The following is a 17,174-nucleotide window of genomic DNA, read 5'->3' as shown; positions in this document are numbered from 1 at the left end:
ATATTCAGCATTTAAATATCTAACCTACGCATATTATTTTGAGGTTTATAATAACATCAAATGAAAGCAACTCTAAATGGTCTTTCATATTTAAGAGGAGACAAATGTTGCAAGTATGTTTTGCAATGAAAATTAAAAAAAAGTCAAGGCAAGTCTTTGGAAAAGGTTGGTGTGTCTCCCACTTTCTGTCACGGACAGCTTTATGCTGCTCTATCACGTGTCACCAGACTAGCTCTTCTCCATATCCTCTTAGGCGAGAGAACTACTTGAAAGAAAAATAGTACAAAAAATATTGTGTACAAAGAAATTTTCTATAATTTACCCAAGTTGTAACATTTTAATCTAATCATGTAAAATAGTAAACCCATTCCTTTTTAAGAACATGAAACCCAAATTTACATCTGAGCATAAAATTTTCAATTTTTTAATGTAATTTGTTGTCTAAAATTTGTTTTATTTATTCATTTAATAAGATCAATAATTTATCTTTTAAAAGTAGATGGACTAAAATAAGAAATGCCAACTTTTCAATTTTTAATGACATCTATTGTCTAATTTTTATTTTTTTCACTATCTCGTTGAGTTTATTAACTATTTTCACAATAATTGTTAAAACTAAAAAAAACGTATTCCATACATAAATTAAAAAAATATTGAAAAAAAACTTCGATGCCTCGGTGCTAATCATGGATTTCATACTAGTTTGAATAAAAATTTAAGTGCGGACTGAGTACTATTTCGCGCAAAAAGTTAAATCTTGGTTACAATTACTATTCGGTTTGATTTTTCGGAAGTGGACCTAATTTGCCATGTACCGATGACATTGGTACTTTCTTCTGGATACGCTCGTACAACCTCTTAAAAAATATCAAGTCCAAACCAGTAGCATCTATTGTTAAAACAACGGAGAAACCTGTGGTAATTTCACAATACTACACGAATATAAGATATAGATAACCGAGAAGATGCAGATTTCAAGCTCCGTCTCCGGAGACGTATCTGTAATACTTTCCTCCACCACGCGCACCTCCAGATCTCATATCTTTCGCCATCTCTCTCCTGCATCTCTCAATGTATGCCATCTCTCTCTCTCTCTCCGTCTCTCTCTCTCTCTCCCTCCCTCTCTCCGTCCCTCTCTCTCTCTCTGAATTCATATTTGTTATACATCTATGCTTGTAATCATATAGAAGCACTGCATAGTACTACTCAGCGACTGTGGTTCCAGTGTTGTGGCACAGACAAATCTAAGATAGTATTGTGTCTCCAACTAAACAAGAACTCTACACTACCAAAAATATTATAATAAAATATTATTTGAAGCATTATCATAGATCCTTCGAGCACCCTCTTTATAGAGTCAAATATCCCAAGTCATAAGACAAATGAAACTTAATGATATTGATTCTTAACCAAATCAGCAAAGGAAAGTATTAAACTAATTACAAAAGAAACCAAAACTGAAGTAAAAAATTCTTAGAAAGAATAAGTCTATTATAGAAAACTTTGTGCACGCGCCATGATCTTTAATGGCTGTTTGCGTATATATGTGTAAACAATTTTGAGTGTATATGTGTGATTGATTGTTGAAGGTAGAACAATGTATGATATTTACCTGATCTTACAAAGAAAAAGTAAACACTTTAGTAGAGACAGCAGCTTGTTGTGTAAGGTTCTATAATTGCCAAGCTTTTGGATTGTGTACTATGCAAATATATTTTAAACCTTTCTCCCCAAGGTTGGCTATTGTAGCAAACCTTAGACAGCAGGCTACTACCTAATTCAACTATTCATGTGACCGTTTTATCAATGTAAAGATCAGCTGGATATCTTACATTGTTCTACCTTTATCACTCAAACACATAACACTCACATACGTTTCACATATACACCCACCTATTAGTTATACTTACACACACACACAAGTGTTACTTCAGCAACACCAATCTATATCGTTTCCATATATGCAGACACACATTAATTGTATATATATACAGTACTTGCAAATTTATCACGAACAATTTACAATTACAAGCATACTCATTGTCTTAGTATTTTTCCCGCTTTTCTTAATACAACCTAATTTGGGTAAGACTCTTAACCACTGCATTATATTAAAGCACAACGGAAGCCCTTAAGATGAAGGCAAATAAAGCACCGTGTATTTTTATAAAATTCCTTTTAGCGGACACACATAACTGCCAGGGAAAACGGGTGTATATCCTGATTCTGTGAGGTGAATTTCGTACATAGATTTGTATGGAACATAATACACTAACAAAGCCCTGTAGACTTATGATAATTGTTATTCCCAGTGGACTAACAATGAGATTTACAGAAGGGAGGGTTGAATGTAAATCCCAAAACTTTTTCAAGTTTTGAGCAATTTGTAAGACTAAGTGTTTGAGTGATCAAATGTGTGTAAATTGCTTGGAGCTGATGCAGACAGATATATATTTAAACACAAATGCAATGAACACAAAGAACTTAAAAACTTTTCTGGTGGATTTGTTGTTCCACCAGAGATGTGTTATTTCAGAAAATCTGTGATTCAAAATTAAATCACAGCTGCTTCCTAGTACACACTAGATGATTTTCTCTCTTGATATTTCTAAACAGGTCAGGGAAAATTCACATCTAATTACTAGCTGCTACTTAGTTTATATAACACCAAGTTTACAAGTGAAGACAAAGATAAAGTACAATAGGACAATAGTTCTCCACTTGTTTCTGTTCCATTTTTATCCAGTGTAATATGGAATTATCTGTTGACTTTCCATTATGAACCAGACTAAAAACGGCTGCTTTTTCTGTTGTTCCTGAAATAGGCTACCACATCTCTGTCAATCCATGTGCCTCTGTCAGCTTTGTTAACTGTCACTATCAACTGCTATGAGACTGAGCATCCGTTGAAGCTTTCATCCGTTGATGGCTTTATCCGTTGATGCTCTAGCAGTGCATCCGTTGAAGCTTTCATCCGTTGATGGCTTTATCCGTTGATGCTCTAGCAGTTGAAGCTTTATCCGTTGAGGCGTTAGAGACATCCGTTGAAGCTTAGTTTCTTATCCGTTGAAGGTCTTCAATATCCGTTGACACTTCTTCACGTATACAAAATTACAAGGCATGAAATATTTACAATTAGCCCTCCTACTTGTACATCCATTAGTAGTCAACATGACTGATTATCTTTAAACAACATCTAAGAATTACAGCTTGAAACCAGAGAGTGAGATGTGCTACAATACCAAACTTATTGCTAAGTAAGGCTACTCCTTCAACGGATAGCCAAGATGGTCTTATCCGTTGAGGCTACAAACACTAGATTTTTACTTAAGTGTTTTGCTGAACTTATCATCAAACTAATACACATATTCCTAACAATAATCAGTAGTGATTAATAAAACAACTTTAGGTTCTAAAATGAAATTATAATCTACAGTAGCAAAACCCAATCCAATTTCTTGAATTTGAAGGCCAATATGTTATGATAGATTGATAACGAGTAACATTTAGGTAAAACATGAACATAAATTTATTTTTAAAATACTACAAAAAGAATCAAATGACACCTTCATCCATCATGCAAGTTGACGGAACGTGCACACTATAGCTTAGATTGGCAGAATCCGCGTGTTTTTTAGGAATGCAAGATGGTTTCAACTTTCAAGTCTTTAGCTTTAAACACAGTTATATGGACAAATGCAACTTTCAGATGTCAATGTATATACGTTAACTTGGGTACTTGGGTTTGGACAGAAAGTTAATACTTAGTGGTGGCATTTTAAAATTACATACGCCATTTATAGTGATGATGACCAGTCATATGCTTACCGGTGACATTATAATAATAGATGCACCACATATGGTGATAGATAATTAGACATGTTATTTTTAATATTCAAACTATTTAATTACATATGTTATACTAAAATAAGCATAGATGTATTGCAACATTTGTGGTGTCGGTTCCGTTTCGAGTGAGTCTGGGCTTAATATTGTTTTTATGGCCATGATATAGTGAAGCTGTTACAGTTAAATGGTGGCAAATGTGGTAGAAATGGCCAACCTTATCAAAAGGGGAATTTGGGTAAATAGACATAAAACCGTGTTCTGAGCTCTAGACTGTATCTAATCTGTATTATCAAACTTTACTCTTCTTGCATTGTTCTGACTCTCTCTTGTTAACTTCTAGAGACGCCCTTCATTATTCAGTTTCAAGTTAGAGGTGGGATCAGACACTACCAAAGCAAAAACCTTGACGGTAAAAGCATCAGGAGATCCAAGTCCTGATTCGTCTCGGCTGGCTCCTCTTGAGCTTGAGTCCCCAGTTGGTCAGCTATTGGCACAAATCCTGCAGACCCACCCACATTTGCTTCCTGCGGCCGTTGATCAGCAGCTTGAGAACTTAACAAATGATAGAGAAACCCAACGTGAAGAAGCTACTTCATCTCAAGATCTGTCCCTCTATAAGTGAGTAAATTTAATCTTATGGTGCCCAGTTTTAAAGCTCCATATACAGATTATTAGAAATGCTATTTTGTCCGTTAATTGAAGCTTAAGTATCTTGAATGCTGAACAGAAATTTGATTCGAACCAGCTCTCTGCGATTTTCTTATTGTAGTTTTCTTTAAACTGACACTATCCATTTATAGATGTATATATGTAGTATATAAGTTATATAGTTTGTATCTGCTGGTCTGCTAATTCCATAGTTGGGCTTGATAAGTTAGAACACTTGAGAATTTATATTGGCTTCAAGATGTGTAGTTGTCTACTTGTGTTAATACTTTGTATATGGATATTGCCATATTAGTAGTATCCTGTCCCAGTTTAGTTTAGTTTATTTTGATGCCTATATAAGAATTTAATGATATGGCACTACGGTACTTATCAATTATCATGGCATGAGAGCCTCATTTGAAAACCAATACACAGGGATATAATTGTTTGAGAACATTAGCTAGGGTTCATAGTTTAAATCGTCACCTCCTGACCTCCAGCGCAAGGCACATTCTGCTCTAGTCTGCTAACTGCAGAAGGGAGTTGCTGTTTAAGATTACTTCCCCACGTACTATTATGCATCGCTTGAGGGCCATGCTTCAGTTTTATTGTTGCATCATGAAAATTGTTGGTTAGCCTAGTCAGCTGTGGTTGTTGAGATACTTCGTTGTATTTTTCCGTCCACACTGTTAATTTCTTTTTCTCTTGCATCTGGTTATTGGCTTATGGTTTTTATGTGAATCGCCCTTGGCATATGCATACTCACCTGCTCATTACTCCCATATGATCTAGTCCATTGGTTCCTAATTTCTTTGTGGTTAATTTTTCTGATTTGTTTCATAGACTTCATATCTGGTCGTAACTGTGATGAACTGATGATGTGTTAGTACACGTTGGTGATAGATAATTGATGGATATTTGCTTTATTTTTATTTTCTCCCGCATCTGTTTTTTGGCTTATTGTTTTTGTATGAATAAGCCCCTGGTGTATGCATGCTCACCTGCTCATTACCCGTGTCTTCTAGTTCATTGGTTCCCTGCTTCTTTCTGGAACTAATCCTTCTGATTTGTTTCATAGACTTTATATCTAGTCCTAGTTGTGATGATGTGTTACTAGATGTTGGTGATAGATACTTGATGGGTATTTGCAGAATTTGGATTTCTAATTATTCGGGGGAAGCTGGTTGTTATGTGATACCTCCATTTGGTGGGTTCAATTTTTGGATTCATATTGTTGCTCATCTAATATAAGAAGAAAGGGCGGAAGAGTACTGAGATTTGTTTATTCTGCAAGAAAGACATCAGGTTCTTTTGATGAAAGTAAATATTGGAAGTTTGAATAAAATTGCCTTACTCAAAGATGGTGACTTTGTATATCTAGTCGAATACTTGTTTAAAATATGCGAGTGGCTAGTTATTGGAAAGTAGAACATGGGGCAGTGATATAAGTCAGGCATTTATAGCACTGTTGCTGGTTTAAAATACACATGTTATGACTTTTAATTTTTAAATCTGTGAAGGCAACTGCTTAATATCTGAGATCCGAGATACATGATGCGTCCAATCTTGAGGAAAGCAATGGAGTATTTTCTGGTTATTAAAAAGGTTAATTGACTATTGAGGACACATAAGACAAGTTTTCGCCCTTGGGCGTAATTTTTGAGTTTATTTTGTGGAAATAGGCATGCATAATTTGATGGGAAGTATTGATAAAGTTGTGTATATTTTATGTGTTTACAGTTTAGATTTTTTTAAAAGTTAAAATCGTCTACTTTCTAATTAATGGGAAGGATTAGTTAGTATTGTGATATTGGGATCTCACAATGTCAGTAGTATTCCTAGTTGTATTTGTATAGGTTTTTGTGTTTAAGTCTTTGCTTTTACAAGGCTTCAAGATTGAAGATTTGTTAAATAGTAAGCTCATCCCTGCAAATTAAATAAAGCAAAGGTTAGTCAGGTCAATTATGGATTGACTAATAATTATGTTGGAGATATGTGAGCTCGTCAAGGGATCTCCATATTATGGAAATTTATGGTCAATCTCTTATCGTCACATACAATATCAATAATATTTGGATTCGTTGACATTGATTTTGATCTAGTTCGAGGCCTCACCTCTTTTTTTTCTTTACCCACAAAGGGAGGGAGGCTCTAGCTAGTTCCTGTCCTTTGCTTTGTTATACTTATAGTGGGCCTGTCATCCATCATGATGTCGAATGAGACTATCCATGTGGCTCAGTGAACAGCCAGCTAATCCTACAAGAGTTGCACCCAACTCATTTTCCTACTCTGCTACTCTACTAGTAGTACCTTAATATAGAATGTGCCTTAACATCTAATTGTCTAATATAATTGAGCTTCTTTATTAGTTTCAATACTTTATTTTGAAATTACAAAGAATTTGAATACAATTTACAATTTATTTCCTTGCTCTACATTAACAAGACTTGGTTTGCTTTATCAATTGCATGTTTAGTCTTTAGGGGCTTATAATATATGGTGATTGAGAAATTACTGACAACTGTTAGGTGTCAACCAATAGTTAGTTATAAGTTAGATTTTAGATGTGAAAACCTATTAGTCCTACAACTTCGGAAATAGTAAGTTCTCTCTAAATTTTGTTGGGTTCCTTGTTAGATATTTTTAGATAGATTTAATCTTTTATAAGATGCGATAAATCTAATTAGTTAAAACCAAGAATTTCTTGCTGTTACTCTTTTAAGTGCTCAAATTAGTTGCAACTTGTATGTTCTAGCCATAGTTATATTCGTAAAGGAACTTACCAGTGAACTGCAACTAAATCAAAACGGAATAGCATAATAGGTACATGCATCTCTTTACTAAACAACGAGAACAATATCGGAATTAATGATCATTGTCGCCCGATGTTATTATATCCTTTAATAAATGGAGAACAAGTTTATGGTGTAATTAAGCTTGACATATTCTTCTATCCTATATCAAGAACATAGAAATATTGGCCACTTCTGATTGTGACTTTACGGATTTCTTGTGATTAATAGCATGCCAATAGTATAACTCTCATGACGTATGCGTATAAAGAAAAGCTAAGCCATGGTGAAGGGGACTAAAGGGGTTTAAAACTAATTAAATCCCATTTTTATTGCAGGAGAATAGCTGAAGTAAAGGAGAAGGAAAGGCAAATGGCAGTTGAAGAAATTATTTACTGCTTGGTCGTACAGAAATTTCTGGACAGCGGAATTTCTCTGATCCAAAAGGTATCAGCAGCCACAGACCCTGCTGGGAGAGTGGATTTTTGGCCAAATCAAGAACATAAGTTAAAATCTGTACACTCCCCTGAAGCATTTGAGATGATCGAGAGCCACTTATCGCTTGTTCTTGGGGATAGGGTAGTTGGTCCTGTAAATGACATTGTCCAGATCAGCAAATTAAAACTTGGAAAGCTGTATGCTGCTTCTATAATGTATGGATATTTCCTGAAAAGAGTTGATGAAAGGTTTCAGCTTGAACAATCCATGAATACCCTTCCTGAAGGTTTCAAAGAAGAGCAACCAGGCTTCCAGCAAGCAGTACCACAAAGCCCATTCTGGGATCCAGATTCCTTGATACGGTTAATGCCTGATGATGGAGATGGAGGACAATTAGATTCTCTTGAAGAAAAATCATATAGATTAAGATCTTATGTTACGTATTTGGATGCAGAAACACTTCAGAGATATGCAACTATAAGATCAAAAGAAGCAATATCTTTGATTGAAAAGCAGACGCAGGCATTGTTTGGGAGACCTGACATCAGAATTGCTGAAGATGGTTCACTTGATACAAGTAGTGATGAAGTGGTTTCTGTCACATTTTCCGGATTGACAATGCTGGTATTGGAGGCTGTTGCATTTGGTTCATTTTTATGGGATGCAGAAAGCTATGCTGAATTAAAATATCACTTTACAAAGGGCTGAAGTAGTGTAACCCTTTTTCTATTTCTTTTTGAAGAATTATAGGTCCTTTGTATATACAGTTTATATCAGAAGTTGAAAAGATACTAATTTTGTTTCATGTACTGTAAAAGTGATCTGCAATTTTCAGATGATTTCTCCCTTGGTGCATGTAGACTGTAGTGAGACTACAGTGAGTATGGTATATTTGATCGTAAACAAACAAGGGCCTGTATACATTGTCCTTTGAAAGCCATTTTGGTGTTTTGGGTGCTGGGGGAATGAATTACCAAAATTATTGGTAACCAGTCCAGGGTCCTTGTACTTGAGATTTTTACTACTATTATGTTTGGTCGGGGAAGTGAATGTAATGAAAATGTTAAATGTGGAAATATATATATATATATATTTTGTTAAAAGATTATATTGAGACCCATTTCTATAATATAATAATTAAATCACACATGCCCATTTTATGAATAATTTGGGTGAAATATTTGAATATAGATAATTTTATCAACTTTAAAGACAGCCAGGAGGCTGCTCTCGACCGTAGGCTTGACCATACACATTGGAACACTCTGATTTTGCTACTCCTCTTCCATTATAATCCAGGTTTATATCTTGAAGCTTGAATTGTAAACATGGCACTTTGCTGCTACATTGGATATTTACTGCTATCTGTGTGCTTGATTGTCCCCATATGTTATTGAATGTAACATTCTTGATTTGGATCGATGATTGTGGGTTTTTGTCACAATGCTCGTCCGGGCAATAATGCTGGTCAACTATTATGGGATTATTAGCATTCTCCATCTCTACATTCTCGTACACAAAATCACTGACTAAGCCCGGCTCAGAAGGTGCCCATGTTTTGATCCTCAACCCGTTTTCAGTACCACTAAAACTGCAATTCTTAACATGCAATCCCTTAACCATACTCATGTTTTTACCTGCGCTGCTCTCTCCAAGGCTCCCAACACTAATACCATGCCCAGGCCCACACGCAACATGAAATATTTCCACATTTTCATTTCCGTTAAGCATCGATACACAATCATCTCCGGTTGCTATGTTGCACTCGTGCACTTTTATGTCCCGAGATTCCGATATATTAATGCCATCTGTATTTGGACTGTCCTCCGGAGCTGTAATCTTCACTCCAGTAATCATAACTTTTTGGCTACTAAATACTTTCATGTGAACACCTTTGCTGTTGAGCATGTTCAAGTCTCTGATCTTTGAATTTGTCACAAAATTGAATCCAATTGACTGTACAGATAAAGAAAAGCAATAATGAAGTGAATCTGTTGAAACATACAACAATCTAATCTAGTAGTGTAGTGACTTACAATAGGAAGAGGCTGACAGTGTGCAGTTTGGTTGTGTTTGCAACCGTATCTGCTCCAAACAGAAGCACCTTCACCATCCACAGTACCGTTTCCTTCAACTATCAACCGATGGACGCTCTGAAAATTAATCCAAGGATTAACGGTGATATCGGTTGAAGCCTTAAGATTACCAACAATCCTCACAGCCGTGGAACCTTTGCAGGGTCCTGTAAACTTAACAGGATAAAGCTTGTATATTCCCTTTGGTATGAGCATCACACCTTTGCCATTCCATTGGCATGCATCTTCCCATGCTCTCCAAAATTGCTGTCAAATACGAGATAAAAGAATATATATATATATATATATATATAGAGAGAGAATCATTCTGCTATGCACCCCTCTATATGTAGTATTTATTTTCTTTATGATCCATCTCTCAAACACAAACATACAAAATGTAAAGAATATACCTTAGAGTTATCATCCTTTCCATTAGGCACAGCACCATATTTCATAACATCGTAAATCTTGGCATTGGAGGAGCCGTCTTGAGCAGCACAATAGCTTATCAACACAAATATTAGTTGAAAGGCTGTGACAACTGGTATAGCCATTTCTTGGATCTCTTTTTTTCTTTTGTGATAAGATGCTACATTGGATTGGAATATATAGAGGTGTGCTCGGACAAGTACATATCAATATCAGAATCTCAGATGCGCATACTGATTTTACCAGGACTTTTAACATATTAATGCAATCTATATATGAATCTTCAATCAAAATACAGGTTAAAATTTTATAGATGCTAACTTTATTCTTTTCTTTCTTTTCAAGGGGATACTAGCCCTTACTTCAAATATTGTAAAATGACATTGTCAAATCCTTCAATATCCAACATTCTATCAAAATCCCCAAAAAAAAATTTATCATGAATAATTTTTGCTTTTGTACTTTTCAATATCCAAAATGAGCACCCTAGCATTTCAAATATTTAAAATCTGTATTGAATATATCAGATTTTAAAAGTTTTTTAATAATCTTAATTGAATAATACTTGATTTAGAAAATCTTAAAGTTTTTTCAAAACTCTAAATATCTTAGTTTAATGAAAAATGACTTTGCATCCACAAAGGTGTCAAGTGGTAAATATTAGTGAAAAGTCACTAAAATCACTTCAAGAGATAAAATGATCCTTCATTATACCAATAGTCTTCCTGTAGTAGTAAATATTGAAAGTCACTACATTATACATTGGGACCTCATATACATTGGTACGGCTATAACCTTAAAACAAACATTTTCCAAGAATTTGGCTAATACATATCTCCACAAATGATCAAAAAAACCCAATGAAAAGGGTACCATTTTGAACTAACATTATGCATGGACATTATAAACAATGTATTATGTATTTTGTACAAGCTACAGTTTGAATGGGAGCTGTAACTAGTAACCATTTCTGTGCATAATATATGGAATGACGTGAAACCACGACACGAGAAGTACTTATGGGAACTGAAAGGAACCCCCGATCTCAGTACTACCTGATGGAGGATCGATTGCTATCCAAAGGAGCGAGATTGTGATTGCAATAAGCCCTGACCAAACAAAGGCAATTGTTGGTGTCCTTCCACGTCTTCCCATGAGCCCTTTTGCAAAGGGGTAGAGGTGAGCCAAAACCCAAAAACTGAAGAAAACTCCTCCCAGCAAACGGCTCCATTGTGGGATGGTGCTGTATATTGTTCTGCTCACACCAACTGCTATAGCTATCATGTTGATGAAGATGATTGTGATCGGTGGAATCATCAGCGACGACCATTTGATTATATAGAGATCAGCAAAATCTTCGTCATTCTCGTCACCTGATGATTTTGATGTTAAGGTAAATGATATTTCAATCCCTGCTATGACTTTTAGCAGGCCCTGGAGAACAGCAGCAAGATGGGCACTCGTGCCTCCGATTAACCAGAATTGTTCATTTCGCCACCATTCTTCAAGGTCAATCCCTGACCACTTGATCTCAAGAATGGCAAGCATACAAAGAGTCAAACTAATAGCCAAAAGATATACAAGAAAGGCGATGTTGAGACTCTGGACAATAAATTGTCCAGATAAGAGGGAAAGTGCTGGGAGGAAACAATAAACGATGAGAAAAAATGAGGTGAACGGGTAAATTCCAACATTGAGGTAGGCTATTCTTTGCAAAAATTTCATCTTTGAGCTGGCAAAAAAAGCATTATTACGAGAAAAGAAAATCTCGACAGAACCAGTAGCCCACCGCAGAACCTGGTGGAGTCTATCAGTTAGATTTATAGGTGCAGTTCCTCGAAATGCATCCCTCTTTGTCACACAATAGATAGATCTCCAACCCCTGTTATGCATCCTGTATCCTGTCACCACATCTTCAGTTACAGAACCATAAATCCACCCAACTCGACCACCCCATTCAGTTTTGTCTTCGAACCAACATGAGATGACACTGATTGCCTCAGCAACAGTGGATGCATCCAGAAGTTCTCGGGGGGCTGTAAGTGCGCCAGGAGGCCGTCCATGTTTTACTGAAGGGTGATCAGCAAGAGGTCGGCCTTGGAATTCTGCCACTGGGATAGATTCAAGTAGAAAACTTGAGTTTCCGAACTTCTTTGGGAAAAGAGGAAGGGCCATTTCTCCCTCGTCGTCCAAGTCTCCCATTCTAAGTGATCCGTTTATTTCAGGAGCAGAAGCCACAGATGCACTCCTTTTCTTTTTCCGACTGGAAAAACAACTCCAGAAACCAGAGTTGTATTCTTTTGATCTTGGTGGGTCAAAACCATAAAGTGCAATTCTTCGAAATAGGCATCCAGTACCAACATAGACTGGACCCTGGAGACCATCTAGGGCACACATGTTAACATCAAAGAAGACTGTATTGTGATTTGCATAACGGTCAGATGGGTCAATTCCTTCAAACCTCTGAGGGAACTGAACATAGCATATGCGATCACCACCTCGGTCCATCATAAAACACATGCCTTCCCTTATTGCTTGGGAGTTGTAAATGTAATGATCACAGTCTAGGTTAAGAATGAACGGTCCATTCGACATCACGGCCGAGGCTCGAACTAGAGCATTCATGGCCCCTGCCTTCTTATTGTGGTCATAGCCAGGGCGTTTTTCACGTGAAACATAAACCAAAAGTGGAAGCCGAATGTCAACTTCAGTAAAATTAATAGGATTTGCATCATCATCAGCTCCGTGTAAGGATTCGTCACTTGGAGGTTTCAACATCACCTGCCATTTACAAATCCAAAAGAGTACTTAAATTACTTTGCTGAAAGAGTAGAATAGACTGGGCTTTAGTTTTCATCATAAACTTATCTGCAAATACAATTAGTTATTTGAAAAAGTAAACTTTGAAAAAAACAAATAAAAAACCTCAGGCCTTCATTTCGGGCCAAGTAATCATAAATTGACAAATACAATAAGAATGCTACAAATCACCTGTATGACTCCTGCATGATCACCCTTGGAGTGATCTGGATTTGATGTCACCCAGGTACCAGGCCAATGTGTGGAATCTGCCATCCAAGTAGCTTTAGGGATCTTTAAAGTTTCCGGCATCTCTTCGCCGACTCGTTCTTTCTGAAGTTTCACAGCTTTCATCTCCTCCCGAGCATTGTAAGCATCCGAACGTCTCCGGATCACATCAGGAAGACCATTAATTCGAACTTTAAACTCATCATACTCACGTTTTACTCGCCTTCGATCTCTGACAAAATCTTGACGCACCTTATTCCTAAGAGGATCTCTCTTCATACTGAAATAAGATTCTGGATTTCTTGGCTCAATGTCATGTTTCCGGCAGAATGGGACCCACAAATCAGCAAAACTTGCAGCTTCTGCCATGGCTTCAAAGGTTAAAAGGGAACCTCCATCATCAGAAACATAACATGAAAGCTTATCAACAGGATAGTCAGCAGCCAAAATCGAAAGAATGGTATTGGCGGTAACAAGTGGCGGCTCTTTCTCTGGATCAGCTGTAGAAACAAATATATCTACACCAGGAAGATCCGATTTTCCAGTAGGGTTTCCTGGACTTGGTGATTCAAACTTCTCTTTCAAAACGTTAAGGTCAGTAGAACGGTTAACAGGACAGAGCTTTGGAAGTTGGTCAAGTAACCAGGAAAAAGCAAACCAAAGTTCACAAATAATTGACATAAGCCAGAGCCATCTTGCATCATCATTTGGGTTAGCAATCCTCCACTGGAGAAACAATGCCAGGACAACCATCCTCACAAAAATTAGTAGCCTGGACATACATGAGCATGGGAAATAGCCTCGATATGATGTTTTTTTACTGAAAAACTTACTTAAGGAACAAAGTCACACAACGAATCAATCTAATTATACGAGCAGAAAAAGCACATAAAACAATAGAAAAAAAAAGCAGAAACATACATTAACAAAGCTCGAACAGATTGATAAAAGTAACTTATATAACTTTTGTAACTCTAAAAAACTTCTAGTCCTATGGTGTACAACACAGCTGATAAGTATAATATAATTTGGTACAAGTTCAACGAAAAGTAGGGAGGAGAGCAATTTCATATCGGGCATAACTGGACTTGCTGAAAAATGAAGTAGATTTCTTTTTATTGAAACCTGCAACCTATGTACGTAACGGATTGTGTATTAATAATATACATTTACAAGTTCCACCAATTTAGAATATTAAAGATCACACAAACTGTAATGGAAGAACTGCAGCAAGTTTTGTTTTGTGACATAATAACAAGAAAAATCTTCATAAAATATTAAAACCAACACTTGTCTAAAGTGATCATACTGTACCTGTACGGACTTATCACTGCAGCAGGTATTTTTAATTTGCGAGTAAGTGGCCTCCATGTCTTACTGAGAAACTCTTTGGGCTCACTAGCCTCGCCATATTTTTCATTGTTCAGTCCACCGTCTTTCGACCACATAGCATTCCCATATCCATAAGTTCCACCTGTCTCGAACAACCACTTAGTATGATCAAAATCCCCAGGTTGGCTTCTTACGAGTGCAGAGTTACTAGTTGATCTAACCAGTGACAACCTTCTCTCTATCTTCGATGATAATCTCCTCTCCAGCTTCGATTCGACATTAAATGGAAGGTGCAACATTGACCGTGCATTCTCCACTATATCTTCATGGAAGTCTGTAGACTTGTAAGGTTCTTTACATCCGGGACAAACATTTTCACCAGTTTTCACTGCATCAACATAACAATCTCTGCATATTTTAAAATCACACTCACAAGGAAGAATATCTTCGCCCCTTTCATCGCTCATCACTTTGCCATCACAACCCTGTATAGCACATATTGACCCTTTGGTTCCAGCCATCTGCGGATGGCTTGTTTCTGATTCAATCACTTTGTCCATCAAATGTGCACGAGTAACACTGTTAAACCCCCCGGTAAATATAGAACTCGTCACATACTGCTCCTCAACTCTTTTTGTAATTGAAGGGTCCATTGGTTGATTATCGGGTGTAGGAGGTATATGCACAGTATAGTTCATAATTTCACTACTACTAATCTCACTATCTAAATCCTCTCTTGAATAATTGACATTTCTACCAGATGAAGTCTTCCTCATATAAGTCACCACAGAAGTACCTTCCCCCTTGTCCTGCTGTGCTTGGGAGGCTCTCGGTGATCGAAGAGCCATACCTGCGGAGAACAACTAGGACCTTCTATTTTTCACCTAAATTGTCAAAAAGTTTACAAGCCTATCAGCAGCATATAGAAATACTTGTGTTAAAATAGCTAACAGTGTCTCCATTCCGAACCTCTATCCAACAGGCAATAAATTAGAATATAAAATCATAAATGCAACACTCAAAAAAATACAAGAAGATCATGAGTATATATTCCATATACAGTATCAAAATCATCATAATTACAACAATTTCAACATTAATTTTTTTTCTTTTTACACAAAACCATCAATTGAACTACCAACCAAATTTAAAGAAATAAACACTAGTAACTCAAACACACTTAAAAACCCTTCAGTTACAAAAATTAGACAAAGCACTAAGAGGACCTTATAACAAAGTACCTATATTCTCAGAAATAACTTGAATTAAAAACACGAAAACCAAACCGGAGAATTATGATGAAGACATCCCTGAAATCTGGCTGCTTAAAAACTGGAATACAGTAGCTTGTCAGACCATCACAAAATCACATACAGTCATGTTATTATATATACACAAGAAAGTAAAACAGAAAAGAGAGGGGGCGCTTGAAATAACGTGTGGGGGAAACATTCAAAAAATACGTGTGTAAACATTGAAGTTTACAGCTATAACAACAAAATATTTACATCCTTTTCACACCAGACCAGACCCATTCAGCCAGTAACTTGTAAACCAAACTAATGTTTCTTTATATTAATATTAATGTAACATAATATTTTACCAAATCACTCTGTTTTTTAACAATCAAATCAATGGCTTGAACTATCTCATCGCACACATATGAAATCACCCTTCATATTTTACAATTTATTTGATTAAATTATGACAAAATCAAGAATACTGATGATATAACACGGGAACAGAACTCTAAACAATCCGAAACTAAATAAATTTGTCGGGAAATTTTTACTAATTATTCAAGATGCATAGAGTACTAAAAAAAAGACTGAGGAAGAATAATTAGACTCGTCTGCCAATAACAAACGAGAAAACGTAATAATAATGATAATAAACTAATAATGGTAGACTAAGAAAGTGTCAATGGAAGAAACGAACCTGGAACACAAAACAACAGCAGCAGGGTGGATTATATAATAAGTAATAAGTAATATACAGGCAAGGTGTAAAATAGAATTAGTTTTAGTATTATTATATAGTAAGTTGTTGAATTGATAAAAGGAAACGAAAGAGAATAATAAAAAAGTATTAGTAAATGGAATATAAAAAAAGAAATGGAAGTTGTATGGTTAGGTTGTGTGTTTTTAAGGAATGTGTCGCGGGGAGGGTTTAAACAAGGAAAGTGAGGGGGGGGGGCGAAGAAGATGTTTGGACATTAGTCATAAAATCATAATGCACGGTTGTGTGTTTTTTGTTTCTCTCTCTCACGTCATCCGCCTGTCTGTCTCTCTCCTGTAATCTATTCATACTCATACACACGTAAATAGTTTTTGGGTAGTACAAATATTGTAGGACCTGCTGGGACCGCTTCTCGGATTTAACAAGGACATATTTACCTAAATTTTGTAAAAGGTTCACCCAAATACCTGCGCCACCTGGTGGTGGCCATTTGTACCCGCCTATTACGCATTTCTGTTCGAGAAATGTATATCATATTTATATATACAAATTTCTTTTTTGGATTGCCTAATACGCATTTAGCGGATGGGTTATAGGACCTAATACGCATTGTTCAAAGCTG

The 17,174-nt window shown here is 36.2% G+C and overlaps 3 protein-coding genes across 5 annotated transcripts; 1 reads left to right on the top strand and 2 right to left on the bottom strand.

Moving 5' to 3' along the window:
• The first annotated feature begins 813 nt into the window (after window positions 1-813).
• LOC141677820 (UV-B-induced protein At3g17800, chloroplastic) lies at window positions 814-8,582 on the top strand. Its single transcript, XM_074483894.1, has 3 exons — window positions 814-1,073; window positions 4,190-4,467; window positions 7,628-8,582. The coding sequence occupies exons 1-3, from the start codon at window positions 966-968 to the stop codon at window positions 8,433-8,435; spliced, it is 1,194 nt and encodes a 397-aa protein (XP_074339995.1). The 5' UTR covers window positions 814-965; the 3' UTR covers window positions 8,436-8,582.
• Window positions 8,583-8,933: 351 nt separating this feature from the next.
• LOC141679930 (exopolygalacturonase-like) lies at window positions 8,934-10,359 on the bottom strand. The gene is made up of 3 exons (XM_074486289.1): window positions 10,216-10,359; window positions 9,764-10,069; window positions 8,934-9,683 (listed from the first exon to the last, which is right to left on the bottom strand). The coding sequence occupies exons 1-3, from the start codon at window positions 10,357-10,359 to the stop codon at window positions 8,934-8,936; spliced, it is 1,200 nt and encodes a 399-aa protein (XP_074342390.1).
• A 601-nt stretch (window positions 10,360-10,960) lies between these two features.
• Window positions 10,961-16,754, bottom strand: LOC141677722 (cellulose synthase-like protein D3). 3 transcript variants are annotated; one of them, XM_074483766.1, is made up of 5 exons: window positions 16,532-16,754; window positions 15,835-15,925; window positions 14,576-15,477; window positions 13,226-14,033; window positions 10,961-13,015 (listed from the first exon to the last, which is right to left on the bottom strand). In XM_074483766.1, exons 3-5 carry the CDS (start codon window positions 15,439-15,441, stop codon window positions 11,252-11,254), a joined length of 3,438 nt encoding a protein of 1,145 aa, XP_074339867.1. In that variant the 5' UTR covers window positions 15,442-15,477; window positions 15,835-15,925; window positions 16,532-16,754; the 3' UTR covers window positions 10,961-11,251. The 3 variants fall into 3 exon arrangements, with proteins under 3 accessions (XP_074339867.1, XP_074339868.1, XP_074339866.1); XM_074483767.1 differs by lacking the exon at window positions 15,835-15,925; XM_074483765.1 differs by lacking the exon at window positions 16,532-16,754 and having other exon boundaries at window positions 15,835-16,238.
• Between the last annotated feature and the right edge of the window lie 420 nt (window positions 16,755-17,174).

The sequence above is a fragment of the Apium graveolens genome, chromosome 8 (assembly GCF_009905375.1).
Source record: "Apium graveolens cultivar Ventura chromosome 8, ASM990537v1, whole genome shotgun sequence".
Taxonomy (NCBI): Eukaryota; Viridiplantae; Streptophyta; class Magnoliopsida; order Apiales; family Apiaceae; genus Apium; species Apium graveolens.
This window is presented reverse-complemented; position numbering and strand designations above follow the sequence as displayed.

Coding starts and splice junctions, on each gene's coding strand:
- LOC141677820 (XM_074483894.1), top strand. CDS start 966: ATGCAGATTTCAAGCTCCGTCTCCGGAGACGTATCTGTAATACTTTCC. Junction 1,074..4,189: donor TCTCTCCTGCATCTCTCAAT/GTATGCCATCTC, acceptor GTTAACTTCTAG/AGACGCCCTTCATTATTCAG. Junction 4,468..7,627: donor CAAGATCTGTCCCTCTATAA/GTGAGTAAATTT, acceptor TTTTTATTGCAG/GAGAATAGCTGAAGTAAAGG.
- LOC141679930 (XM_074486289.1), bottom strand. CDS start 10,359: ATGGCTATACCAGTTGTCACAGCCTTTCAACTAATATTTGTGTTGATA. Junction 10,070..10,215: donor GAAAGGATGATAACTCTAAG/GTATATTCTTTA, acceptor CGTATTTGACAG/CAATTTTGGAGAGCATGGGA. Junction 9,684..9,763: donor ACTGTCAGCCTCTTCCTATT/GTAAGTCACTAC, acceptor TTATCTGTACAG/TCAATTGGATTCAATTTTGT.
- LOC141677722 (XM_074483766.1), bottom strand. CDS start 15,441: ATGGCTCTTCGATCACCGAGAGCCTCCCAAGCACAGCAGGACAAGGGG. Junction 14,034..14,575: donor GCAGTGATAAGTCCGTACAG/GTACAGTATGAT, acceptor ATGTATGTCCAG/GCTACTAATTTTTGTGAGGA. Junction 13,016..13,225: donor ATCATGCAGGAGTCATACAG/GTGATTTGTAGC, acceptor TGTAAATGGCAG/GTGATGTTGAAACCTCCAAG.